Raw genomic sequence first — 27372 nt, forward strand, 5'->3', positions numbered from 1 at the left:
CTCTATTTTGAGGACTGGTAAAAGTGTTTCTCATCTCGTAAATTTGTTTCGTCGCATGTATATTTATTTTGGAATTTGTAAATTTGTTTCCGCGCTTGTAAATTTGTTTGGGCACTTGTAAGTGTGTTCGTTTTTGCTTGGCTTTGTTAATTTGTCTTGACTTTTGTAATTTTGTTTTCTGAAAAGTTAATTTGATTTGGCCTTATCGGCCACCGTAATTTCACTCAGTTGTCAAGCTGCACTGTGGGACATCCCACTGAAGTTTCTGGATATCATGGCTGGCCTGTACAATGGCACTGTAAGTGCTGTGCAGAGTGGAGGTAGAACCTCTGCATTCTTCCCAGGGGATTCAGACATTCATCAAAGGTACGTTCTTGCTTCTACTCTGTTCAGTGGTTGCATGGACCAGGTGTTGGGCAGGGTTGTGGGATATCTGTTGGTGAGGAAAGATTTACCGATCATGACTTTGCCAATGGCGCTATGATCTATGCGGAGTTAATGGAGGCTCTGATTGGGGCTCTTGAGAGACTGAACAAGTTGAGTCTGAGTGCCTCGGTTTGCAAATGTCTTGGATCAAAACCAAGATGTACGTCATTAATGACCTCTTAGGCAGAGCCGTCAAGGGATTGTGTTTGTCTGTGGAGAGAGTGCCGACCTTGCTGAGATTTTCACTTACCTTGATAGCGACATTCATGTCTCTGGTGACTCTTCCTATGAAGTCATTAGACAAACTGGGAGAGCATGGAGGGTCATGAGGTCGCTGGCAATGGGTGTGTGGCGCTCCTTATATCTTTGCAAAAGGGCAAAGGTCCTAGTCTTTAGAGTCCTGGTGCTCCGTCTTGCTGTATGCCTGCAAGACATGGATGCTATCCAGTGACCTGAGACGAAGACTAGAATCCTTTTTTACTGTGTTTCTTTGGAGAATCCTTGGGTACTGCTGCTTTGACTTCGTGTCAAGCGAGCAGTTGGTCAGGGAGTCCCTAATGAGGCACATTTCCTGCATTGTGAGGGAACTTCAGTTACAGCACTAAAGCCATATGGCACGTTTCCCTGAGGGTGATCCGGCTCACAGGATCCTCATTGCTGGGTACCCAAACAGCTGGATCAGATCAAGGGAATGCCCTCGTAACACCTAGCTATGGCATAGGGGTAGGCACTTGTGGGGGGTGGGGCTGGACCAAATATTGGCCTTGGCACTTGTCAACCAGGACCCTAAGCTGTTTCGTCATGTGGTGGGCAGAGCAACATCTACGAGTGCATGTTCCCCAACCTGACCTGATTGCATGTGGGTAACATAAAGCAAACAATAGGAATTATGGCTCAAATGGTTATGTGTTGAGCAATATTTTGGAATATAGTTTGAAAAAGTCCATTAAAATATAATAATGAGCTTTAACTTGCACTGAAAAACTGATGTCATACAGAAGCAGGGGCGCCGCTAGAAATTTTGTGCCCGATGCGTGACTCAGGAGCCCTTTGGAATCGCCCTAACTGTCCTCTCTTTACAGCACACATTAACATAAGTAATGGAGATTTCTTTTTTAATATAGAATATTAATTAAAACCAAGAAACTACCCATGGGTCTAGTCAGTACTAAAAGTCTAAATGTGTCACCTAAAGTAAGGAGATACCATGACCATATACAAATTAAGTAGTTTTTGTTAATTATAATGCTAAAACTTTTGGTTAGAATTTTTCTGCCAAGTTTATGCACAGCCACTACTGATAGATATTAACACAAACATATTTAATTATTATAAGCATTATGCTGCATGACAATAACTGGCCAGATGACCACTGCAGCTCATTCATGCCATATGACCACATCCTAGGCTGGATGCCCTAGCAGCAGCTCATGCAATCATCAGCCCTGCTTCATGCATCATGGCAGGAGAAAAGCTCTCAGTCGGCATAAATTATGCTGTATTTATTGTAATATTATAAACTCTGCATTTTGGTATTTACTTTATGGTCAAGATACAAACATTAATGTACTAATATTTATGTTAATAATCTGCACTGAACTACTTTGCATTTAAATTGAATTTTTACCCTAGGCTGATTACTTACAAGACCTCTTTTCTTATCAGTGGTCATAATGTTTGTGATGATGAGCTAAAATAGCGTTTTATATTAACAATAAGTACTTGTTAATATGTATTTATTTTATAAAGGCAATAACGGCTTTGAAAACCCAGAACCCAATTTAACATTTACATAAACACTTCATTACTTGTATTGATTATTAGAATGCTTAAATCATTTTAGGTCATTTTAGGTCAGGGAGGAGGTAAAATTTCCTTGCTATGTGAGACACAACCATCAATATCGAGGACACTAAAGTAAAAAATTTCCATTCATTATTTTATCGAACATTGTGTGTTCTGTGTATTTTTGGGCTATACGATCATAAACAAGTGTGTTCTTTGCAGCATCATGCAGATAGGTATACACCACAATGTGTGGTAATTTATGGGCTTTTTACTTTATGGGTGGATGAAATTACCCTTGAGAACCTAACAGTGTTTTTGCAATGAAAGTCAACCTTGAGTCCATAGTATTGAAAGGTATATCGGATTTTTGCCATAACATCACACAGTAATTTCTCCTGCCAGCCCCGATGCTGTATCTCAGCGTTCATGCTGCAGTCAGAGGCAGCACCATCGCCTCCCTGCCCTCCATTTGGACCAAGTTAAACCAGGATTTTGCCATCTTGTTCATTTAACGTCCTCGGCCGGCCCCTGCAGGATGGGCTCCCCCTTTGAGTCTGGTTCCTCCCAAGGTTTCTTCTGGTGCGTTCCATTTGCCCTGGGAACTCGGATTCCGAGTTGGATTCCGAGTTTCAAAGCCGGAAGTGACGACATGCGCGCTCCCGTTTCTCGGAGATCCGAGAATGATCTCGGATAACGCAGAGGATCCCGAGTTCAGAATCGAAGATGGCTGCGCCCTTTATCAACAGAAGGGAAAGTTGTAGTTTTATCCTGTTTAAGCACTACTTCTCATTTCTGGCTCATTAAATCGGTCGCACACACTATACCGTCCAACTTATCTGTGGACGTGTTGCTACGGAGTTTTATACGTGAAGCACCGCGCGTAATGTGTTATCAAGTGATATGGCTAACAATGGCTACCAATTAACCGGTCTAGAATTGGATTTCATGATTAGTCGGATTATTTGTCGGATTTAAGGTAGTTCGGGCTAATTGTAAGTGAACGAAAATAAAGGCCATTTAAACTGAGGTACCTTAAATCCGACAAGTTGTCCGGCTAAGCAAAAAATCTTGCTTTTTCATATGGGTCGATGGTATTGCTACTTCTTTGGCAAATGGAACGTATCCAACTCGGTTTTTCCGAGTTTTTACCGGATGTGACGTAATCTCGGATTCCGAAAATCGTGGGAAACCTGGGGAGGTTTTCCTTGTTACTGTCGCCTCTGGCTTGCTCATTGGGGGCTTTGGCTGGGGATAATGTAAAGCGCTTTGACACAATATGATATTGTGAAAACGAGTTATACAAATAAAACCGAATTGAATAATTAGCTATTTATCTCCCCCAAAAGGACAAAATAGAATGTGCAAAACCAAATGAATTTGCTAAGCTCACATGGGAAGGTCTTTAAAAGTGAAAGACATTCTAGTGACTCAGAGCCTCGTTCTCAGAAGCAGCCAATGGTGTCTCAGTTAGATCAGAGCAATACTGCTAGTGTTTCTCTGGTGTTGTATGACTTTTTTTGTTTGCAATACTTGCCCAGAAGTATGTTTATGGAAAGCTCCCATTAGTAGCTTACATAGTCAGACCCATTCAGTTGCAACTATGCTTTTGGCAAGTGCCCCCCGGGGCAGACAAAAGCGCTCACTGCCTAGCCCTCCCCTGAATGCCCAGCTCCCACAGTACCACGGCTGCAATGCCAGGACCACATCACTTGTTGCATCCCTTCAGCTATCATCTATCAATGGAGCCATCTGTTGCCCTTCTCGGAGTCACCTCTCATTCAGAGTACCTGGAACTGCCCCCCCCCCCCCCCCCCCCCCGCCAACCCCACGTTTCCATAGCAGCAACTGGTCTCTGCCACTCTCCTCCTTTTCTTGCTTGCTGTACATAGTAATCAGTCATGTTGTAGGGAACTGCTGTGTTTCACAGGAGGAGCAAATCGCTTTGAGATCAAACATGGCCCACATGGATAGAGGAGTAGTCTATGATACATGAGTCCTGGTTTTGGGCAAGTCAGACGTGCTGATTTATGGTTATGTCCCCCACATTGCCTTCCTAGCGTGGACACAGGCTCACTCATTACAGACTATAGCAAAGGTTCTCAAACCTTTTGATCAAAGGTCCATGTCGGATTTTTGTTCAAAGTCAGAGGTCCAGAACAATTTTCAATAACAAAGCAGCATTTCATGAACTTTAATGGATTAGCAATAACTTTTGATGTAGACATCCATATTATACACAAATGGGAATTTTTTAACGCTCGCTGATCATTTTGACTCTCTGTAATGTTGGGGGGGGGGGGGGGGGTAGAGTATGAGGAGAGGATGCAGGAGGACGGTCTGCTCAAGAAGAAGTTTCTGGGAATACTGCATTGTCATCTCACCACACCCTGTCCCATATGGATACCATGACATGCTGTTTCCTGGGCTAATAGTGCAACCAGTGTTAGCGCCAGAACAAATCTGACGGCTGGGCCCAGGATTTTCACTGGGGGCCATGTGCTAATAGGGTCATCTTTTTCACATTAGATTACATTACATTAGATGGAATTCTGGTGCGTACAGCAGCAAGGCAACCAGAGCACAGGTGAACTTACCAGGGCTGTGGAGTCGGTAGATAAATGCTCCGACTCCAACTCCGACTCCGACTCCTCAGTTTCTAAATCTTCCGACTCCGACTCCCCGACTCCTCTGTATGTACTGTACTGTATATACTATGCTAATGTATTTTCTACATCCATTGAAGGAAAGGAAGGCAACATACATGTCATTTCACCACAGAACTACTGGCTAGGAAGCCAACACTCTACTATAATGCCAGATTAAAGACAAACACAATGAAAACAAGGTTTCAAGGGTAGCGCATAGCGAAGGGGAGCCGACGGAGCTGAGAACACACCAGATGATTTTTCAGGCGTTTGACGCGTGATGACTCGTTGAACGGCCGAAAAATCGGCAGTGCATCTGTAAATGTATGGGGGGCTTTAGGCTAGGTTCACAGTTCCCTGTAACAGTGGAACACGACACAATGGAAAGCGGTGCCGCACCTTACCTGTGCATTACATCCCATATAGTGACGCATACAGTCAATGAAAAGCATGCTTCATGGTTACTTGACATGTTCGTTTTGTGGTAACATTATGCACTGCATGCATTGGGCTTTATTCTTACAGCAGAGAAGTAGTTCATTATGACTGTTTGTGAATTGGGACATTTCAACTTACTTTTTTAATTCCCATTTAAATTTAGTAGGAATCGGAGTCGGAGTCGGTTAACTTTTTGCCGACTCCGACTCTGACTCCAGGTACCCAAAATTGTCTCCGACTCCGACTCTTTGACTCCGACTCCGACTCCACAGCCCTGGAACTTACGGGTATTTACCGCAAAACAAACAAGGTGCAAAAATGGCACACAGAGTTTAAACAAGTGAGCATATAACGAACAAACATTAAACAGCACACTGCACACAAACAGAATCCGGAAAAGCAGAATATTATGGAATATTTATTATATACATACATTTTAAATATAAATATGAATATATATTTCAATAGAAATATTTTTGCATCTCTCTAGGTGTTTTTTTTTGGGGGGGGGTAGGCCCACCCACTGCCCCCTTTGGCCTGAACATTGTGTGAATCTTGTGATGAAGAAAAGATAAGCTAAAAAATAACAAACCTAGAAAAAGCACCTTTGACAAATAGCTGTAAATCCAACATAATAAAGTTAATAAAATACAATAAAATAGTTTTAATTAACAAATAGACTAAATATACACTTGTTAGCATGTGTATACACTATTATATATACATACATATTGCACAAGAAAATATGCTCAGATACATAAATTTGAGGGAGTGAGAGACGAGGTGTTATTGCAGTGGACTGTTGGAAGTTGAAGTTGAAGCTGAATGCTTAGAGAAGGTGTGGGAGGGGTTGTCAGGACCTGTATTAGCCCCTGGTGTATGTTTGGGGGCAGCAGAATGTTATGGAGCTGAACAGCCTGAAGGAAAAAGCTGTTTCACATGGGGGTGTTTCCGGCCTGGAGGCTGTGGGACCTCCTGCATGATGGTGGGGGTCAAAAAGACTCCCCAAGCAAGGATATGAACACTCTTACCATTCTGTTGGCTCTATGGATGCATGGATGCTGTTTTTTTTTTGTAGATTTTATGGTTGGGAGTTCCTGTGATATGTTGTGCTGTTCTAATAATCTGCTACAGAGTCTTAACATCGATGGAGCTGCACGAGCTGCTCCAGGCAGATATTCAGCTTCTGAGGATGCTCTTTGAGGATGCTCTTTATGGCTCCCCTGTAGAATACAGTGACACTCAGTGGGGGGAGTCTGACTCGTTTCAGCTACCACAAGTGTAAGTGATATCATGCTTTCTTAGCTAGAGTGGAGACATTCCAGCACCCGGTTCAGATTCTTGTGGAGGTGTATGCCAAGGAATGTGATCAAGAGCATAGATTTGGGTATGGATTGTAAGGGCATATCCTTACTAATATTGTAGGAGTACTGTGTATGCTTAGGCAGACAGGCGGTTTGGGGTTAATTTTGTCCCTGCCGGGTGTTTGTTGCCCTGTCTACAGTGGATCCACCAATAAACAGTGTAGGAAGCGCATCCCTTATTTTGTGCAACCTTGTCTTTGGTTTTAGTCACATTCAAGCACAAGTTGTTCTCTTTGCACCAACTTGCAAGCTGCTCCACCTCCTCTCTGTAAGCTGCTCCTCCTCCTCTCTGTAGACTGCTCCTCTTCCCCTCTTTAGGCTGCTCCTCCTCCTCTCTGTAGGCTGCTCCACCTCCTCTCTGTAAGCTGCTTCATCGTTCCTGCTGATGGGACCCACCACAGTGGTGTCATCAGCACATTTTACAATGTCATTTGAGTTTGTCCTGGCCTTACAGTCATGAGTAAACAGTAGTGGAATGTGCAGCCTTGTGGGACGCCCATGCTGAGTTAAATGGTGTTGAAGGTCACCCAACTTCACTCTCTGTGGTCTTTCGTGCTGTGTCCCAATTCGGGGGCTGCATCCTTCTAAGATGAATGCATCACAGCAACAGGACAAGGCTGTCCTATTTCAAAGGGTCCTTCAAATGCTGTCTAGAAATGTGACCATCTTTTGCAGAGTTGCGAAAGATCCATCCATTGAAGTTGTTCAGTTAATGCTTAGATACTGTACATGGAGGAACAATGGCCATGGATGGCTTTTCCGTTTTTCAGGCACATGTGTCTTCCCCAGCCTTATGGGAATATATATTGTTTTTTACCGGTCCACTGCTGCCACAGATACTTTGGTATGCGAGCCAATACCTCAAAACCATTTGATGAATCTTTTTTTAAACTTTGCACTTTATTGGTGAGGAAATAAAACTACTTACATTTTTATGAAGATAACCCCAAAATGTAACTAGTGCTGCAGAGTGATAGCAAAAAACTCCGCTTGATTCTGTCAAAACAATAACTCAAAAAGTTTTTGATGGATCTTTTTCAAACTTTGCCCAGGCATTGTATGGGTGAGGACCTAAAACTGATTATATTTTGAGACAGATTGTCCTGATATTGAAGCAGCACCACATAGTGAAAAATTATACACTTCACTTCGGATTAAAGTGTCTTCAAAATAAATGCAAATGTGCAATTGAGCTGGCAGTGCTGGGGCTAAAGGCACAAGCTTACATGGCAGCCTGCACCATGACACTACAATATTCCAAACAGAGGCTGCCTCAATACTCATGCAAAAAATCTTCCTAAAATAAAACTAATCCTCTAAAGCACAAACTCCACACTTACAGTAGCTTACAGATAAATGCCAAGTACTCTTAGGAATCTGAGCTTGCACAGTTGGATGATTTAAAAGCCCTTCTTTTTATATATGACTAAGTGTGAAACAGCGGTGATAATTTTTCCTAGAATATGGCGCTGTTATTTTTCACAAATAAAAAGGACAGCATGTGAAAGACCTCTCCTCCTACCTTGCATTAGTCCAGAAACAACATAATGAAAGATTAATACATTTAACTCAATTAGTATCTCTCAGCCAAAAGCCCTAATGGCCTCTCTCAGCAGGGTATACGGCAAGGTAAATATGCTGGATAGTATGGTGGGCAAGGAGGCATGGAAGATACTAGTGCAGAGGAAATACCTCTGGAGGGGCAAGGTTTCTATAAGGACACAGGAGAGGATGTAACGAAGGGGCTGTGTTCGCTAATTGAGTGAGGTGCCCTTCTTCCCAAAAGTGGGCAGGCACCCGACCTTTGGTCCCGGGGCATGCTGGTCTTCCTCCAGGCGGTCTAGTGACAGGGGAAGAGGAACGCGTAAGTGTACCCTGGACTTTCTCCCTGACCTTCTCTCCAGCTCAGGCGTTAAGCTGCGCTAAGGAAGATAATCCCACCCCCTGTTTGGGGGCAATTAGCGGCCACCAGCTGCGTCCTGTTAGCATTACTCTCGGGAGCTTCCGGGCTGACCGCGAGGAGCCCGCTGTTGCTGTCCCTCTGAGTGGTGCTGATCGACGGCTACTTGTACATGGCAGATTCCTGGAGGGCCATTGCATCACGAGAGATTATCTCCTTTTGCGAATTACAGTGCATACTACTGGGGTTGCTTTTAGATGATGCAATTAAAAAAATGTATTTATGCATATATTTACATCAGCTGTCAAAATTCTAATTTTATAGGCATAATAATTTATTTGACTGGAACACACCACATCCAGTAAGGAAAAATAGGGTATGCAATTTTAATACGATACACTTTTTGTCAAGTTCAGAAAATTTGTTCTCACAGTCCGCAAGCTGTGCGCATTGAAATACAACCCAGTGTTTCTACTCTGTAAACAGGGATAAACAAAGTGGTTTGGTCAGAGCCACACAACACAACCCATTTGCTGGAATTTATAAATACATCATCTCAGGAAATCACAGGATGACATGCAAATATCTTGGTGTCCTGCTATATTCCATGGAGGTCACTGTCTAGAGAAGAGGTCATGTGAAGGTCACGTGTTTCTGGTGTGGAGTGGGGCTCCAGTGGAGCTCTTATGGAGGTCCTGTGTATCCGGTCTGGAGTGGAGGTCCTGTGTATCCGATCTGGAGTGGAGGTCATGTGTTTCCTGTTTAGAGTGGAGGTCACATGAAGGTCATGCGTTTACGGTCTGGAGTGGAGCTCTAGTGGAGGTCACGTGTTTCCTGTCTACAGTGGAGATGATGTGTTTCCAGACTGGAATAGAGGTCAGGTGTTTCCTGTATAGAGTAGATGTCATGTGAAGTTCACGTGTTTCCAGTCTGGAGTGGAGATCACATGTTTCCTGTACAGAGTAGAGGTCACGTGTATCTGGTCTGGGGCCTCCTGCAGTCTGTAGCCAGACCCTCTCCCTGAAGCCACACCTGCTCCTCCTTTCTGCTTCCCCCATCTCCTCTGGAACTGGAGTTGGAACTTAAATCTCCCTGAAATTCAAATTCAACTCCAATTCTGTTCCCTGTAGTTTTTTTTCCAATCCCAGCTCCAGTTCCATTTCCTGCTTTGGACTGGAATTGATCAATGCATTCCGGAATGGCCCCAACCCTGATGTGCAGTCACCATGTGAAAATTAAAGAGAAGCATATGTAAAATGGGAATTATTGATTCAACGGAGGGGCTCTTTTTTTTTTTTTTAACTCGGCGCAGTTTATTTTGTCAGTTATTTTGTGTAACAGTTGCCGGTGCTCCTTCCTGCGATTATTTTCTCTGCAGCTGAGTGAATTGATCTTGTCAGACTTGCTGTCTATTTCTAACAAGTAAGTGATTCTAGATTGAGGGGTTTTATGTACAGAAGCAATAAATGCACTTTCTTTCACCAGCTGAAATACTGTGTTTGCGCTGGAAAAACATTTTAAAACTTGAACAAGATGATCTCCTTCATTTAATACACAGCATGTCACATTCAGTCAATATCCTGATTACAGAATACATCTATCAACTAATATTTAAATCTTTTGATCAAGTATAGGTCTGCTGCACTCAAACAAAGCTAAACTATTTATATGTATTTATTCCAGTAAAGGCATTGCAGTGTCAGTGTTATGTAAGGTGTGATGACCTTTTCCCTCTTCACTCATGCTGGAACGAGACAGCTTTGATGCTGCAGGTATCTCACAGGCAAAGATGCTTCCATCTCCTTTTTGATGTTGGCTTTGTTAGCAAAGTGTCTTCGAGATCAATAGCTGCTGGATTTTACAGGGAGGATGGACTCTTCCTGTAAACACTTTGTTTCAAATTCTGCATGAAGTATTAATAATATTTGTTTTATACTGAGATATACAATATTCATTTCACACTAATGGACATCTAATGTAATTTCCATAAGACCATACAGAGACCTCCCCAGATTTTTGCTTCTCGGAAGCAAGATCTGAGAAATGTGCCTTGTATCAGAGAAAAAGACTAAGAAACCAGAAATTTCACTGGTTTCGCTGTTGCTCTTAATGGATTAAACTCTTCTTTCCTTTAAATATGACTTTGAATAGATAAATTGTTAGGAAACCACAACTGACTATATTATGTTTATTTTTAAATATATAGGCTGTCAAGTATGATAACAATAAGGACAATTTCCTGAAAATTAAAATGAGTGTGGAAAATTCCATCCATCCATCCATCCATCCATCCGAGTCCAGTTCGCGGGGGCAGCAGTCTAAGCAGACATAGCCAGACCTCCCTCTCCCCAGCCGTCTCCTCCAGCTCCACCTCAAATATCAAAGACGCATTGGTTGTATCCCATCATTCATTGCACCCCGCGTTCGTTCTTGGGGTCTTGGCAAGACAAAGAGTACGATCTTTGTGTTCTTGGTATTGAGAAAAACCCATAATCTCCCCAGCATGTCCTGAGTCTGCCCTGGGGCCTCCTCCTGGTTGGACATGCAGAAGCACCTAACCAGATGTCCAAAATACCTCACCTGGCCGCTATCAATGCGGAGGAGCAGCGGCGCTACTTTGAGGTCCTCCTGAATGTCCGAGCTCCTCTCCCTCTCTCTGCGGCTGAGCCCAGACACCCCTGCGAACGAAACTCATTTCACCCCCTGCCTCCTCCACCTATTGAAGCAGGTATGATGAAATATAATAAAAAAATTGCTATCCTTTACCATAGTGAATTTGAATTGTTTCCATGTTGTTACCATAAAGGAGTTTCCACCCATGGATTTGTGACTGTTTATGATGGAGGTAATTGGACCCACTTTTGTTTTTCTTTCCCATTAAATCAGCTACAAGTTTGTCTGAAGTTCATTGTAGCAGAACTAGAGTTACTTTAATGAAATTAAATTGTATTCGGTGGACATGATTTTATAGGGAACCCAGGTGCACTAGCAGCGACCTCGTGGATAATGACCTAAAGTGTGGAGTCCAGTGGCTCTTCAATGACTAGAAAGAAACTGATTCCTTTTGATTGATCGATTGATTCATTCATTCATTTTTCATACATGCTTGCAGGGTATCGTATCCCACAAGAAGCAAACATATTACAGCCGCGATGAGTTGCCCCCCCATCCTGGTTTATTCCCCGCCTTGTGCCCATAGCTTATGGGATAGGCTCTGGACCCCATGACCCTGCATAGGACAAATCGGGTACGGAAAACTGATGAATGGATGTGTTTATTAAACGCAATCAACAATACCAGTCACTAACTTACGGGTGAAAATACGAAATATCACAAGGCATAAGTCTATGTTAAAAACATTCCGATTACATGGTGCATCCCTCTCTCATAACCATTTATCCAGTACAAGATCACAGTGAACCTTTCAATAGGATATGGCCAGTGCATCTCAGAGCACACACATATAATCACACATACAGGCCAATTTGAAGACAGCGGTTAGCAATTCCATGTATTCCCAAGCATAATTCCTGAGGATGTTATTTCTTATGTAACAAACAAGCAAACAAATAAATAAATAATTAAGCCTTTCTTCTAAACTAAGCTTACCAATATATTGTCATTTTCCATTCAAATATACAATCAATTTTCTACCCAAAAAGTTCACACAGAATGACTAATGGAACACACAATTAATGATGGATTTATACATATTTTCACTCACATCGTCAAATGCTAAGGACTAGTTAATTAGTTACCATTTTGGCTGAACCTGATTTAACTTTATGATGCTATAACATCACTAGTGATTTTCCAGATAACAGATTTCAGCTCTGTTGATACCCATCTAACCATTTTTATTTCTCCCAAGAGAGTAAATTAAATGAGTCTGAGATGCCACTAAATCAAGTGCTTCATTATTTGTTTTCTAGAAAGCATTTATACAACAAGCAGACTTTTCCTTCCTGCTGTGACCCAAGCATTACTATGCATCATAATGAAGATGATTCTGAAATAAATTCTAAAAATGTAACAATTTATCCATATATATATATATATATATATATATATATAGATATATATATATAGATATATATAGATATATATATATAGATATATATATATATATATAGATATATATAGATATAGATAGATATATATAGATATTAGGGCTGGACAATAATTCGATATCAATATATATCGCGATATAATTTTTTTCAATAACAGTGATACGATTTTTAAACACATTTCCGATATTTCGATATACATATATACTGTATCATATAATATACAGTATATGAATAATCAGCCTGTTTTAGTTTAAATGGAAATATATTATTGTTAATAAGCTGAGTCTGAGAGTTTTATTTATTTGATAGTTTATTTCACATTTCTTGTTTGTAAAGGCTAAATACAAATAAAGTGAACCTTATTTTTTTTTGTACTGTTTTTATAAAAAAAAAATATATATAATTTTAATAGGAGGAGCCTGGAGGTATTATAGACTTTGCAAATTCAGTTTGCAGACATCCATTGTGTGTGTCCTCGGCAGTTTTTTCCTGAGTCTTTTTAATATTGTCCATATCGATATCGGAATTATATCGTATCGACCAAAAGTAAGAAATATATCGTGATATAAATTTTTGCCATATCGTCCAGTCCTAATAGATATATATATATATATATATAGATATATATATATATATATATAGATATATATATATATATATAGATATATATATATATATATAGATATATATATATATATAGATATATATATATATATAGATATATATATATATATATAGATATATATATATATATATATATATATATATATATATATATATATATATATAGATATATATATATATATAGATATATATATATATATAGATATATATATATATAGATATATATATATATAGATATATATATATATAGATATATATATATATAGATATATATATATATATAGATATATATATATATAGATATATATATATATATAGATATATATATATATAGATATATATATATATAGATATATATATATATAGATATATATATAGATATAGATATAGATATATATAGATATAGATATATATATAGATATATATAGATATATATATATATATATAGATATATAAACAAACAAACAATAGAGGAAAAAGGTTCATATTGAACAAAATTATAATCCTATTACCTTGTTGTTTGAGAAGATGTAGATGAGTAATTTTGAGGTAATGTATTGTAAATGCATGTTCCTACTTTGCTGTTAATGGCAATTTTAGCACAGGGGGCATAGCTGAAAATAAGGGCAGAACCCCCTCCATTCCTAACGATGCTAGTTTACCATGATGACAGGGGACCCCACTGCCAAGAATCATTAGTCACTTCGAACACTGACTTCAAAGCTTTTAGTCCCATGAAAGCTCAGTGTCCTTGTATGGCTGGTTAGTCATTTGTTTGTTAATCAATCTTCTACTTTGATGAGACCTATTAAGGGCTCTGGTCATGAAAGGCTACCAAATTTGAATTGTTACATCATGCATCCATAGAGATGTGGTAAGCAACAATAAAACCAGTAAGTTTATATTATGAGCATACAACCATTGAAGATGTTATAAATCAACCAATCAACAACAAAAAATTGTTTGTTGAAACATTCACTTTAATGCTTATATAATGTTGCCCTTCACATTAGTGTACATATAAGTTTTTCTCCCAAATGGATTTAATAATCACTTGTCAATAAAGTATACAAGTGCCAACATTATAAGTATATCATTTTTCAATACAACTATTGGACTGATTATTCCCAACACAATTTAACAGCTAATAGTGCACAAGCTCCACGGCCAGCTCCCACACATCCTCAGCAATCTTGGAACAAGAAAAAAAGTACAAAACACACTAAAGATTACTTCTGAAAAACAATCTATATGTTTTACCCAACTGTTATACTGTACAGTAGATCACTGTAGAACATTATTGCTGCCTTTGAACAGAAGCTGGCCTGTTGCTTCTCTAGGATGTCGTGCTTCCACAAAACATTAGCTTTTTATGGACAAACAACAAGCAGACACAACTGCAGGATACAAGTAAATCATAGAAATTCAATAACCACAGCTTATAGCTTTGCCCATGTTAAAATGCCTCAGCACCCCTTTAATAATCTTAAAAGGGTAAAAAAGCACAATATGTTAAATACACTACACTCTGTTCACAGCTGCAGCAAGTTATAATATGAATTTAAGACTCAGTAATACCATTTTTGGCAAATAAAAAATAGCTTTGAGTATTTATGTGCAGGGCATTTAAAGATATACATTCAAAGATACAGCGTATTCTGGACAAATGTCCTCAGTGAAAATGCTTACTTGCAAAAACATGTTCAATATATGTACAGGCGGCAGATATTCTCATCTTCTTTAGCACCTTCTATTGTACCACAAGAAGCAAATACATTACAGACAACGCACTGAAAGTGTCAGGAGACCCTGAAAAAATGATAAAGCTGCCTGGGACTGGTGTCACAGAGCACACCAGTACCTTCATTATTTACTGTGTGAGCCAAAGTCAGGAATACTAGTATTTTTGCATTTGTGCGATCTTGCTTTTTAATTTCATTGCACAATGTTGCCAATTAAGGCATTTATTTCTCTAATATCCCACCATATGAAATGACACACCACTTTCCATTAACATAGTATAATTAGACCTCTACAACTCCATGCAGACACTCTGTAAATAAAGAATCTGTTTTCATTTCTCTGGCTAGCTCAGAAGCCAGTACTAGATAAAAGAACAGATTTAATTCTGTAACAGTGTACTTTTTAATGCACTGTCACCAGCTCCACTCATTTCTTTCCAGACAGAGCTATATTGCACCATAGAAAAATAATAATAATAATAATAAAAAAAAAAAATACAGTGATATCACTTGTGTTTTCAAGTAATTAACCATGTGTAGCTACTTTCTCCTCAGTACTCTGTGTCAGATCCTTCAGCTGCGTCTGTGTTGCGTGATAGCATGTAGTTATCCATGTCAATGGAGGGGCAGTTATGGATGGAGTAACGTAGGCGCTCGGCTAGCAATGCCTGGCTGGTATATGGCGGCAGCCGCAACTGGAAGAAGCAGGTCTGAGCTGTGGGGAGGCCATTTACAGGCTGCAGAGGGAGAAAAAAAATGAAGCATTTGAAAATAAGTCCTCTTTATAATATAATACATTTTTAGAATTAATGTATGTTTCAACAAGATTTTATTAACGTAAGAATTGTGATTTAGTGATTGAAAATAAATCTATTTGAAAAGTTAATGACACCAAAAGTTACAGTAGTGGCTTGGTTGATGAGGTTAAATATATCTATATAATCACTGGCCAGTTTGTTAGGTACCACCTGCTTACTAACACAAATCGACAGGTATTGCAGATGAATACGTGATAAACTGGCCATTCAGTGCTAATCTCTAAACTGGGTGTAGGGCTGCATGATATATCATTTCAGCATAGTGATCACGATGTCTGCATACGTAAAAATCACATCGCAGGACGGGTGATGTCAGGTAAGGTAAATTAAATCAAACACGTCATGCTACAACTTTTTTGCTGTTTGATAGAAATGGAAATCTCATACGGTTCTCATTTTCCATGACTAATCGACAAGAGAAGTCTGTCTGATATAATTTCATGCGATTTAAGGGTTTTTGGGAAAAACAGAGATTGGTGCTAGTGAGTGACATGCAAGCTCTACCCGTTACAGCAAACCACCAATCACAATGAGGCCTGGGCGATGTGTGATGTTAATATTGAGATTGCATGGTACGTACATCACAAGGACCACGATAGTCAGCTGGGTTGAGATCAGGCTGAATCAACCTTCATACTGTCCAGACATTATACTGCAGTATATGGTATTTTCAAAAACATCTTTTTTTTTAGTCTTTCATGGGAAACAAAACTTTGCAAGCTTTGCAATTTTAATGGTTGTTCCCTTTCAAGACCATCATATCTTTCCAAATCAATTTAAAGTTTTCCATTGCTGCTTTTGCACTCTTTGAGCCAATCATAATCATTTCCACCATTGCTGTTTAAATCACTCATAAGTAGGTATGTGAGAAATTAATTTACTTTGAACTTTTTTTTGGTTTATAAATATCGCAATATTTATCACAAAAAATCAAATTGCAATATCTGAACATTTCCAATATCATGCAGCGCTAATTGGGTGTTAAATTTACTAAATTATTTGCACAGACAAATATGATTGGATATATAAAGAATAACGTTTCAGCAATTCAAAAGAGGAAGCAGTAAAAAGAAACTGATTTAAAAAATATTTTACATAGTCTTACCCTGTCCACTTTGATGATCTGAAATTTCTGGGTGATGTCAGCGGGATTAGAGGGTAACCTAGAACGTCCCGAAACAAAGCGCAGGAAAAGCACCCTCTCCTCATTGGTGAATTCCTCCAGGCTCTGCCACAGCCACCCAATAAGCTGGTGGCTGTCCGTGATGTCACGGTAACGGACAACCTTCTTTAACATCTCCACGGAGACCTCTGGCAGACCACAGACAAGCTGCTCCAGCTGCTTAGCAGTGAGGAGGGACAGGAGGGGCACTGGGATAATGGAGGACATCCCCTCTCGTACTGCCATCACCTGGGCACAAAACATCGTGCGGAGGGCAGCTTTTATAAGTTAAACTTGAATTAAAGGAATTTGCTTTCATTAGGGTGATTATCATCCAGTGCGATCAGGTTATAATTCCTTATGAAGGGCAATTGCTACTATTAAAACAATCTTCATCAAGGGATACGTTTTCCTGATGACTACTACAGTACGCCCCTTCTAAAATACTACAGAATGAGCTTCCCAACCCTTAAAGTGAACTACAAACAAATGTGAACTCTGATTCACCTGCTGGTCCATTTCGTGCAATCTGTAGTGAAGGGCATGTTCCACATAATCATTTCTGTTAGCGAAAGTCAATGGGATGTTATTCCCTCCCGGCACCACCGGCACCAGCTTTCCATCGGCACTATGTACTGTGAAGGAGTCCAGAGGGATCATCTGCGGAATGACATGGAATATTTACTTGCATGATCATTTCGTATTCCCTAGTGTCCTTGCTAAAGCGGTTACGCGGCTCTGTTTTAGCCAGGATAATAAATCTTCCATATGTTCTGGGACTACATGCACGACTGTGCCACTCAGAATGCCTCACCACTGAAAAGTTCTCCTCTGTGATTCCACTATTGTCCAGATGGAGGATACCCTGCAACGAGCGGTAGGTGAGGAGGTCCACCTCCTCCAAGTCCTGACCGCTCAGAGGAATGGAACACAGCTGTTTCCACACCCAGGGTGCCAAGTGAAGGTCCAGCGGCTTTTTGGTGCGAATCGCCACTGCCATCAGGATGCCCAGAAATCGAAACTGGACCATGTGATCCTCGGAGACAGCGGCTGGGTTTAGCAGAAACCTGACACAGCAAATCATATTCCCCCATTAAAGCATAGATCTTACCATATCTTCCTTAGTTCTTTACCATTTCTTACCTCAGTTCCCAGCTCATTACAAGTGTCTAATTTCAAGCATCATTTATTTTACACTCCCTGCCAAATAGTGTTTATGAAAGGCAGAGGCACAGGTACCTGTCTGTATTGCTGCCCATATCTGCAGATCTGTTAGGAGTGTGAATGAGAAGATCCACAACCCCAGACTGCAACTCCTGAAAATGGAAAGCATAATAATAGATACAGTGTAAGAACTGCAGAGGAACAGGGCTCTTAGTCATTTAACTCATTAAAAGGTTTCGCAGACACTTTCATACTGGGTTAAAGTTAGATGCACTACCTTTTGGTAGGAAAACCTGGAAGATATTCATTTTATTATTAAGTCATTTAAAAATAAAAAATAGTTTTTCTTAGCATAATTTTAATGAAAATGACCCATTTTTGTGTCTGTATCTGCAGCAGATGGCTTCATATTTCAAAACGGCATACATATTTGGAGACGGTCCCTTTGTAGCCACTGGCTGGCATAGCCCAATGCTATATCTAAACCATCAAAATAAGAAATGCATACACACAATGGCCACTTTGTTAGTTACCCCAATACAGTGCCAGGCTTGACGAGATGTGCACTCAGAGAAGCTATTCTGCACACCACTGTCATACTGTGCTGTTATTTTTGCACTTGTGACCTTCCTGTTAGTTTTAATGAGTCTGGCCAATTCTCCTCTGACCTCTCTCATTAACGGGGAGTTTTTGGCAACCGAACTTGCACTGGCTGGATGTTTTTGCTTATTGCACAGTTCTCTGTAAAACTCTAGAAACTGTTGTGTCCCAGCAGGACGGCTGTTTCCGAGACCCTGGATCCATCATGACTGGCACCGACAGTCACACCACATTCAGGATCGCTTAGATAATACATCTTAGCTGTTCTAAATGCTTGCACAAACAGTAACTGAACCCACTGACCCTGTCTGTGCTGTAGGTATTCAGCTGCATCCACATTATTTGCTGTTTAGAGAAGCAGTCTTGTTTGTGTTAATTAGCAGGTATGCCTAATAAGCTCTACAGAGTATATACTGTAACAGTAATATTGTTTAGCTTCATATAAAATCAACATATTTGTCTGGTGGTATTGACCATGCACTGCATTAGCCACAATACTATATGCAGTGTTTGTATACAAAACATCATTCAAATACAAGTAAGTTTAACCAATTTTTGCAAACAACAGTAACTAAATGGCACATTTAGGACAAAGTCTGCCAATGTATGGAGTCTAACCCTTTCTGTGCCAACAGATGCTACAGAATTCCAGATTTCATTGAAGAAGAATAGAGAAACCAACCTGGCACATTTCTGTAATGGTGTCATCAAATACCCCACCTGCATCATCTGCCCCTTCGCCAATTAGCTTCACCTTCCAAGCACGGGATGGCAGCCTAAGCTCCAAAGGGTTCAGGCTCACCACCTGCCTGGCAATTTGCACAAAGATTGGCTTGCTGGAGCGCCCCCTGCAGGCAGGAAGCAGAAAAACTAATTAGCATTTTAACGCAAATAAATGAAGCTCGTAGCTACATCATACACATAAAATATGCCCCAAGGACTAAAATTCATTCTAGAAAGTATGGAGGACATTTTGAAAAATAAATTTGTTTAACTAGACAATCATTTGTGAGAAGCTCATAAATGGTTTAATGCCAATAATCAGGTTATTTTAAAGATACAATTGAAAATATTATAACAATAATCAATATTACAAAAAAATCTTGTCAATACCATACATACTGTGTGGCTGCCACACTCACATAACAAATACTAATATACTGCTAATAACATCGTAGTCACAATATGTTATAACAATGTAAGAATAGCCACTTTACATACAATAAATGTTCATTAAGAACCAGTAAACCTTGTACCTAGCAGATATTCTCTTGACGGTTATTTGAGGTCCGTAGGTCTTGCCCTGCGTCATGGTCCTTCCGATGGACCTGACCAAGGGCAGCGTGTTCACTTTTGGGGACAGCAGGCCCCGGAGCTGGCCCTGCACAATGGAGGAGGTCCCCAGACTGTAGCGTGAAGCAGGCACCTACAGGGGTGCAGATGTCACAATGATCAATAGTCAATAATGAAAGAGTCTCATGAGCCACGACGCAGTCTGAGGTGCCGCAGGAAAGGCACGCTACCTGGCTTCTGGGGTCGAGGTTTAACAGTCGCCACGACTTATACATCAGGTCAGAGAAATGGTACAGGACTCTGAGGCGAGCGGCGAGCATGTCAGGGCTGCAGTCCTTCAGGGCGTTGTACTGGGGGGGGATCGACTTAGGCAGGCCCAGCTGGACGGTGAGTAAAGCACCTGAGTAAAACCATTTAAAATCTATTAAAGAAGCAATATCACAGACCGATAAAATCAATTCTACTTTGTGTTTTGCATTTTAACTCAATAAGAAAATAAGTGAGAATTCTTCTGAGGTAATACACTTTGAATTACTGCGATTATGCATAGATATTAAATAAATAAAATCTAAGGCCACCAAATTAACAAAACAGGGATAGAAATTATAAAGCAATTAACCTTACAGTCAGATCATTTTCTCCTACAATGACTATTACTACAGGATAACTAGCCCATGCTACATCATTTAATGTAAGCTTGTTTCACTGTTTCATACCAACTAAGAATATTTTATACGCTGAATGCCACACAAAATAATAATAAATAAACAGAAGCTATCTAAGGAAGCTTAGTATGGTACAATATATAAAATTTTATGTTTGAAAGCTACAACAATTAATTGTAATCCCTCAGCTAAACATGTCTGTTTCTCTGAGATTGTATTTAATTGTTTACTCGATTCTAAACTATCTCCCACTAAAATGCCCATTCTTCCCTTTCCCTACGTGAAGCGTAAAGCTACTCCTGCACACATGAGGCTTCATATCCGATCCTTAATCCTATAAACAAGCACATGCACAAGTCTTAAAGGTCCCTTGTATTTTCCTCCTCAAAATTGTGTTCTACAAGCTTAGAAATCTTTCTCAAACTCAGTGTTAAACTGGCAGACAGCAAGTCTTCACGTCCATATTATTCTAGTTTGATTTTTTTTTAAATCCAGATTTTTGCTAATGATGATGCCCATTAACTTATGAGCAATAATTTAAAGGAGGGGCATTTTATGTTTTGCAGGTACTGATTTGCTGTGTGCCTCGCTTAACGAAAATAAACTTAAATGTATTACTGTGCTTCCTGTATGTACGTTTGGCCTGTTTGTTCTGAGCTGTGCAGGCACCTGGGGTTTTGGAGGTGGGAGATGGTGTGGTCCAGGCAGCGTTGTGGCACCGGCCTGCCGAGATCTGCCGGATGTTCCTGCCTTGCAGAGCTGTGACGAGCATGGGCTCCTTCACCGGGTTTGAGTGGCCCAGACCGAGCTGAAACAAGAGATTGCAGAAAATAGACCTTATTTGCTTAACTTTGGTTAAGTAACTTGTACTGCACCAGTGATACGTCACCTGCAACTGCCCATTTATAATGGGGTTTCTTACAATTTCTCAGCACCTCTGAAAATAGGTTTTTGAAAAGTGTATATTTAAAGCTGATTTAAACAAAAAATAGAAGAATGAGATTCTAAATGGTCTCAGGTTATTGGTGCAGTGTTTGTGCAGGATAAAAGCGTTTATAGCACTTAGGGATAAATGTTTTTTAGATAGGTGAAATATTTTAAAAAGTCAAGGCATGTCAGACTACCTCAAAAGTGACTGAGAGGCCTCAGACTCAAGAGGGTTAAATTACCATGGCATTAAATATCTGGATGGAATAATTGTAGCTTGTATACCGATAGTCACCTATTTGCATAAATACGCAAACAGATGTGAATAATGAAGTTAATACACAGCATAATAGACAGTATACTTAGGATACAAAATAGATTGTGTTCTATTGAAGTTCTGTAGTCAAACAAAATTCAGGTCAACAGCACAGGTGGGATCCTTCACTCCCCCACCTGTCCTTCACAGTTGCAGCCCCAGGCATAGACATCTCCAGTGGAGGAGAGAGCCAGGACGTGCTCCGAGCCGACAGCAATGTCTTCCACAAATACTCCCTCCAGAGCCGGAACAACCTGAGGACGATTGTGGTTCTTCAGCAGTGAGTCCGGGAGACCTATTAGTCTCTCTGAAAGGGAACAAGCTCCGTGACTGACTGAATCTTGGAAGAAACGTATAAAGACACATTACAGCCATTTTCTACTACCTTGTCCAAAGGTATATACACGTCCATCCATCGCCAGGGCAACAGAAAACTGGGTTCCACAGGCTACTTTCTTCATGCCTTTGTTGCAAATGTGGTCGATTTTCTGTAAAATACATAAAGATTTGAAGGTGCAGGAGTGATTTTAATTCATTACTTTCGCTTATCATGGAATAATAAAATGATTTGTAAGGAGGATACCTGAGGATAGCACTTCATAGTGCAAGGTCCAGTGCCAAGTTTCCCATAATCTCCATCTCCAAAGGCCCAGATGGTCATGCCATCTGAGGACAGCACCAAAGTGTGGTTGACACCACAGGAAACCTAGGTAGAATGTAATCATATTTATTTTTCTAAACCACAAATCCTGTTGTGAGTTCTGATAGAGTGCTGTTTGTAATAGTAATTATTCTGGCTTTAGGGAAACACAGTTTTTCCCCAAAGATTATGCTTGAAGAGGTTTTCAAATTTAAAAAAGTACATGTGGTGAGGTACACAAATAACTATTTACCCATCTAAAAGAGGCCCCTTTGTCATTGAGTTCTGAGGCTGAATCACTTACCTGCCCTACACTGCAAGTTTCTAGCGCCATCACCCTCTCTGGCAACATCTTGTTTGATGTTGACCTTTGACCCAAGCGGCCATAATCTCCACTCCCAAACGTAAAAAGCTTCCCATCTGCTGTGACTACAGCTGAATGCTTGAATCCACAAGCGAGCTGGAAATACACAAAAATAGATACACAGTTTACCTTAAAAAAATGTAAAGAAAAAAACTAACATTTTCATGCATTTGACCTGGAATTAATCTAATTGCCCACTATCAGAGTAGTGAATTACTGTAATCAATCATTTAACCAATCAATTGGCAGAGTGGACCTCGATGAGTTTCTCTGATCAAATCAGCGTACCTGCACTACTTCCTCTCCTTGGAGTGCTTCGATTTGCTTGGGCCTTCTCTGCCTCTCAGTGTTTCCATGGCCGAGCTTGCCATAGTCCCCATCTCCCCAGCTGAAGACCTCCCCTGTCTCAGTAAGGGCTAGGGAATGACCATCTGACCCACAGGAGGTGGCCAACTGGGTCACCACATACCCTGTGAGCACCCAGGGATTACAGAATGACATGTTACCCATGCAAGCAAATAAGCCTATGCCATCATAAACTGATTTCTCTGTTAAGCTTGTTCATACCTTGTAAGGCAGAGATGATAGTAGGGGTGTATAGATCATCTGAATTGCCCTGACCCAGTCGTCCATAACTACCTTCTCCAACAGCCATGACTGTCCCATTTGCTTGGACAAGAAAAGTGCAATTTTGTCCACAGACGACCTAAACCAGGCATGACAAACATGTCACACTTGCAGCTGGCTTCATAACATGCAGTCTGTACAAATACAACATGCAGCATATATTACCAATTCAATTCATAGTAAAATCATATTAAAATACAAATGACAGCTTGTTAGAAACACTGAGAAATCCCACAGAGCCAGGAACACTCCTTCTTCCAACATCCCCATATAGCTTTATGGAAAGGTTATTATAAAACACTCATCTTTATACTGTTTTATCATCTGTATTACAATGCTTCAATTGAGACTCATTCTCTTAGTTCTCAATTAATCAAAAAACACCCAAATGTCTACCCAACTCCAAAAATGAGTGGTAGATTCGGCTTCAGAGTTGTTCTGATAATATTCCAGTATAAGACTAAACTACATGATACAGACCTGCTACTTATAATCATTCATTTGCACATCTGACATTGGCGATTTCACACACCAATTTTATGGTGACCGGTTTGAACTTTAAATCTTTTTTTTTTTTTTTTATCAATCTAACAGGATTTAGTCTCAAGGTTTTGAATTCTGATATGATGCTTTTGTAACTGATACCAAAAAAATAATCCTGTAGTTGCTAAAATGCAATATCAAAGACTTAATTTTCAAACTGGATCAAACCAAATTTAGCACCTACAATTCAACTACAGTGGTACCTCAGAACTCGAACTTAATCCGTTCAGAACTCAGATCAAATCCTAAAAAGTTCGAGTTCTGATCGAATTGTCCCCATAAGAAATAATGGAAAACCAATTAATTGGTTCCTGGCCCCCCAAAAAATTACACCTAAATATGTTTTTTTTAGCATTTAAACACAAAATGAACTGGATAAAACAAGAAGAGCATATACTGTACTAAACACATCTAAGCACATTTATCAAAACAGTAATTTGTAAAGTAAGAAAATAAATGCATCCAAACAATGGATAAAGTTTAAAAAAAAAATGTGTCCTGCCTCGATCGTCTGCTCCTTCCGTGTGCCACGCCCTCTCGTTAACCCCGTGTGGAATCCCCGTGTGATCAGCTGTTTCTGGTTCTTGTCATTAGTCCTCTGTATTTCCTCTGCGTTTCAGTTTGTTTCCCTAGTCCGGTCATTGTATTGTCCGTCTGCGTTTTGCCTGCCTTACCTTTAATTAAACCCCGTATTCCCCGATACCCTGACATCTGTGCCTTTGTCCCCGATCCGTCCCCGCTCGGCACGACAATATTATTGTAATTAAATGTATTAATGGTTTATTATTAATATTAAAATTATGAATAAGAAATCTTTATTTTTAAATGTATTTTATTATATAATAATTACTGTTATTGTCTATCATTGTCTAAATGTATTTTTACTGTTTAAATATATGTATTCAGCTAGTGTAAACTTGCACGATGTTGTCGCAGCGAATGTGAGGCTGAGACTGTAGCTTTACCCTTTGTTTCCGCTGAGAGACATGCCGCGTGACTCATTTCCCCGCACATACAAATTATCTTAGGTCGGCGTTCACGGTTTGACTTCTGAGATTCAGATTGAGCTCTAGATATTTTTTTTTCGAACTGGTTGGTTCGACTTTTAAGAAATTCGAGTTCTAATGAGTTCGAGAGCTGAGGTACCACTGTATTTACAAAAAGAAAAAACTAAACATACTTAGCTAGCCAGCAAAAGTGTGGGTATGCTTTACTGCAATGTTAAAATAAATGCAGACACTCTGCCTAATATTTTTTAAAAATAGACCATCAGGGAATTAAAATAGCCTACATTTATATATGTAGTATTTCATTACTCCACTCTCCAGGCTATTAAAAAAGAACCAGTCGAATTGAAAAATTAAACATTAGTATTTCATTTATTAGATACACAAGTCTATACAATTTATTTTATTTCGTTAAAATAGTCAAGTCCCAGGGACGTTTTCAACAAGTAAGGTTAATAGGCTGCTAAGAATAACAGACACATGATGGTGGAATAATGTGCTAAAATTCTGTATCACTAAACAACAATGTAACACTTTATGTTATTATGTTATGATATATTTTACGTTGATATATTGTGCCGAGAAGGTAAAATCGCTAGTGTCACATGTCAAAAGCTTAACATTCAACTGAGGAAGCACAAAGCAGGAGAGGCCAGTCCATGGCATGGCACATGCACACACACACACACACACACACATACATTCATTCATTTCCATGGGGAAAACACTAAAACGCTAAAAAGTAAGAGGTCTTACTCTGAGTAAGGTACCGCCCCCAAGCCCTGCTCCCCGGGCGCTGAATTAGCTGCCCCCTGCTATGTCACATTGTCACATATGGGTTAAATGCAGAGAACACATTTCGTTGTTGTGCACTGTGTGCTGTGATGTGTCAACAATGACAGTTATTCACTAAATTCTAAAATTCTAATTCTAAATTTCATGATGCTGAAATGGTGGGTACTTGCTAGAGTGTTTCTGTGTGTGTAAGGCACAGTCTGCACTGAAATGGTGGGTACTTGTTAGACTGTGTTTGTGTGTAAGGCACGGTCTGCACTGAAATGGTGGGTACTTGTCAGAGTGTTTGTGTGTAAGGCACGGTCTGCACTGAAATGGTGGGTACTTGTTAGACTGTGTTTGTGTGTAAGGCACGGTCTGCACTGAAATGGTGGGTACTTGTTAGACTGTGTTTGTGTGTAAGGCACGGTCTGCACTGAAATGGTGGGTACTTGTTAGATTGTGTGTGTGTGTAAGGCACGGTCTGCACTGAAATGGTGGGTACTTATTAGACTGTGTTTGTGTGTAAGGCACGGTCTTCACCTGCTGTGTCTGAGACAGGGACGGAGCGAGGGTAGGCACAGTCAGGTTGGTCCCTGCGTCAGCCAGCTGTCCGTGCCGTCCACTACCCCAGAGGAACACCTCGCTCTTCCCCCCCTGCTGCCAATCCTGAAATAAAGACGCCACTTCAGTTTTCAGAGTTAGGAATTACCAGTGCAACTCAATTTCCATTTAAATATTTAAATGTTGTGGATCCCTCTTTCAATGACCTGAACACCAACTGAAATTCAGATTACTGTATTAATCCCCATAAGACAGTGTTTCCCAACCCGGTTTCTGTGACCCACAGACAGTCCACATTTTTGCTCCCTCTCAGCTCCTGGCCAGATAGGCCACATTTTTGCTTCCTCCAATAAAAACGTGGAGTGTCTGAGGGTGTCCAAAAACCAGTCTGAGAAACACTTCCATAAGAAAAATAATATGAAGACACACAATTTCTTTATATTACTGCTTACCAGTTTTACATGAGAAAAGGTTTGATATGAAAGATTTCATATTCAGGTTTTTTTTTTTTTAATTAAATAGCAAATCAGAGCATGGACATAGTGGAAATGTGCATTCATGCAGTAGTCCTGCCAGTTATTTACGCATTGTGTACTGTGAGTTTGTTTTATTGTCCATAGTCAAATCCCCTTTGCGGTGCATTAACTGAATGAATACACAAACAAAGTCTGGCTAAGCCTACAGACATATTTATTACCTCAGGCCTGGACGTCGCCCATGACATGAGCTGTTCATCCATCATGAAGCTCCACTTACTGTTATCCTGGAAAATAAATATGCCAAAGGCACTGCTTTGTGGTTACTGAAGTTCACATGATGTTGGAGAAAGTTCAGAGGATTAATTTGCCTTAGTTTTCACCAAAATGATACATATCAGTATTCAGAATATACTGTCACATACAGCAGGGACT

At 40.0% G+C, this 27372-nt stretch overlaps 1 protein-coding gene and 1 long non-coding RNA gene across 8 annotated transcripts in view; one reads left to right on the forward strand and one right to left on the reverse strand.

The window, feature by feature from the left end:
* On the forward strand, window positions 1-23026 carry LOC111852588 (uncharacterized). 3 transcript variants are annotated; one of them, XR_011992415.1, is made up of 5 exons: window positions 1-117; window positions 229-366; window positions 11064-11289; window positions 11674-11808; window positions 17831-23026. It is a non-coding gene; the product is annotated as an uncharacterized lncRNA (long non-coding RNA). The 3 variants fall into 3 exon arrangements; XR_002840266.2 differs by having other exon boundaries at window positions 68-366; XR_002840267.2 differs by lacking the exon at window positions 11674-11808 and having other exon boundaries at window positions 68-366.
* LOC111852587 (probable E3 ubiquitin-protein ligase HERC1) overlaps window positions 14215-27372 on the reverse strand; it is a 63000-nt gene continuing 49842 nt past the window's right edge. For all 5 annotated transcript variants that reach the window (XM_072714628.1, XM_072714629.1, XM_072714626.1 and 2 more), the window contains exons 63-79: window positions 27159-27224; window positions 26441-26566; window positions 23514-23652; window positions 23235-23416; window positions 22887-23042; window positions 22526-22648; window positions 22328-22430; window positions 22080-22249; window positions 21369-21507; window positions 20265-20434; window positions 19998-20167; window positions 19424-19589; window positions 18217-18293; window positions 17792-18044; window positions 17485-17637; window positions 16921-17226; window positions 14215-15734 (exon numbers count right to left, since the gene is read on the reverse strand). In XM_072714628.1, coding sequence (XP_072570729.1) covers window positions 15549-15734; window positions 16921-17226; window positions 17485-17637; window positions 17792-18044; window positions 18217-18293; window positions 19424-19589; window positions 19998-20167; window positions 20265-20434; window positions 21369-21507; window positions 22080-22249; window positions 22328-22430; window positions 22526-22648; window positions 22887-23042; window positions 23235-23416; window positions 23514-23652; window positions 26441-26566; window positions 27159-27224 — 2685 coding nt within the window. In that variant the 3' untranslated portion in view covers window positions 14215-15548. The remainder of the gene's footprint in view (window positions 15735-16920; window positions 17227-17484; window positions 17638-17791; window positions 18045-18216; window positions 18294-19423; window positions 19590-19997; window positions 20168-20264; window positions 20435-21368; window positions 21508-22079; window positions 22250-22327; window positions 22431-22525; window positions 22649-22886; window positions 23043-23234; window positions 23417-23513; window positions 23653-26440; window positions 26567-27158; window positions 27225-27372) is intronic.

Source organism: Paramormyrops kingsleyae, chromosome 7, assembly GCF_048594095.1.
Source record: "Paramormyrops kingsleyae isolate MSU_618 chromosome 7, PKINGS_0.4, whole genome shotgun sequence".
NCBI lineage: Eukaryota > Metazoa > Chordata > Actinopteri > Osteoglossiformes > Mormyridae > Paramormyrops > Paramormyrops kingsleyae.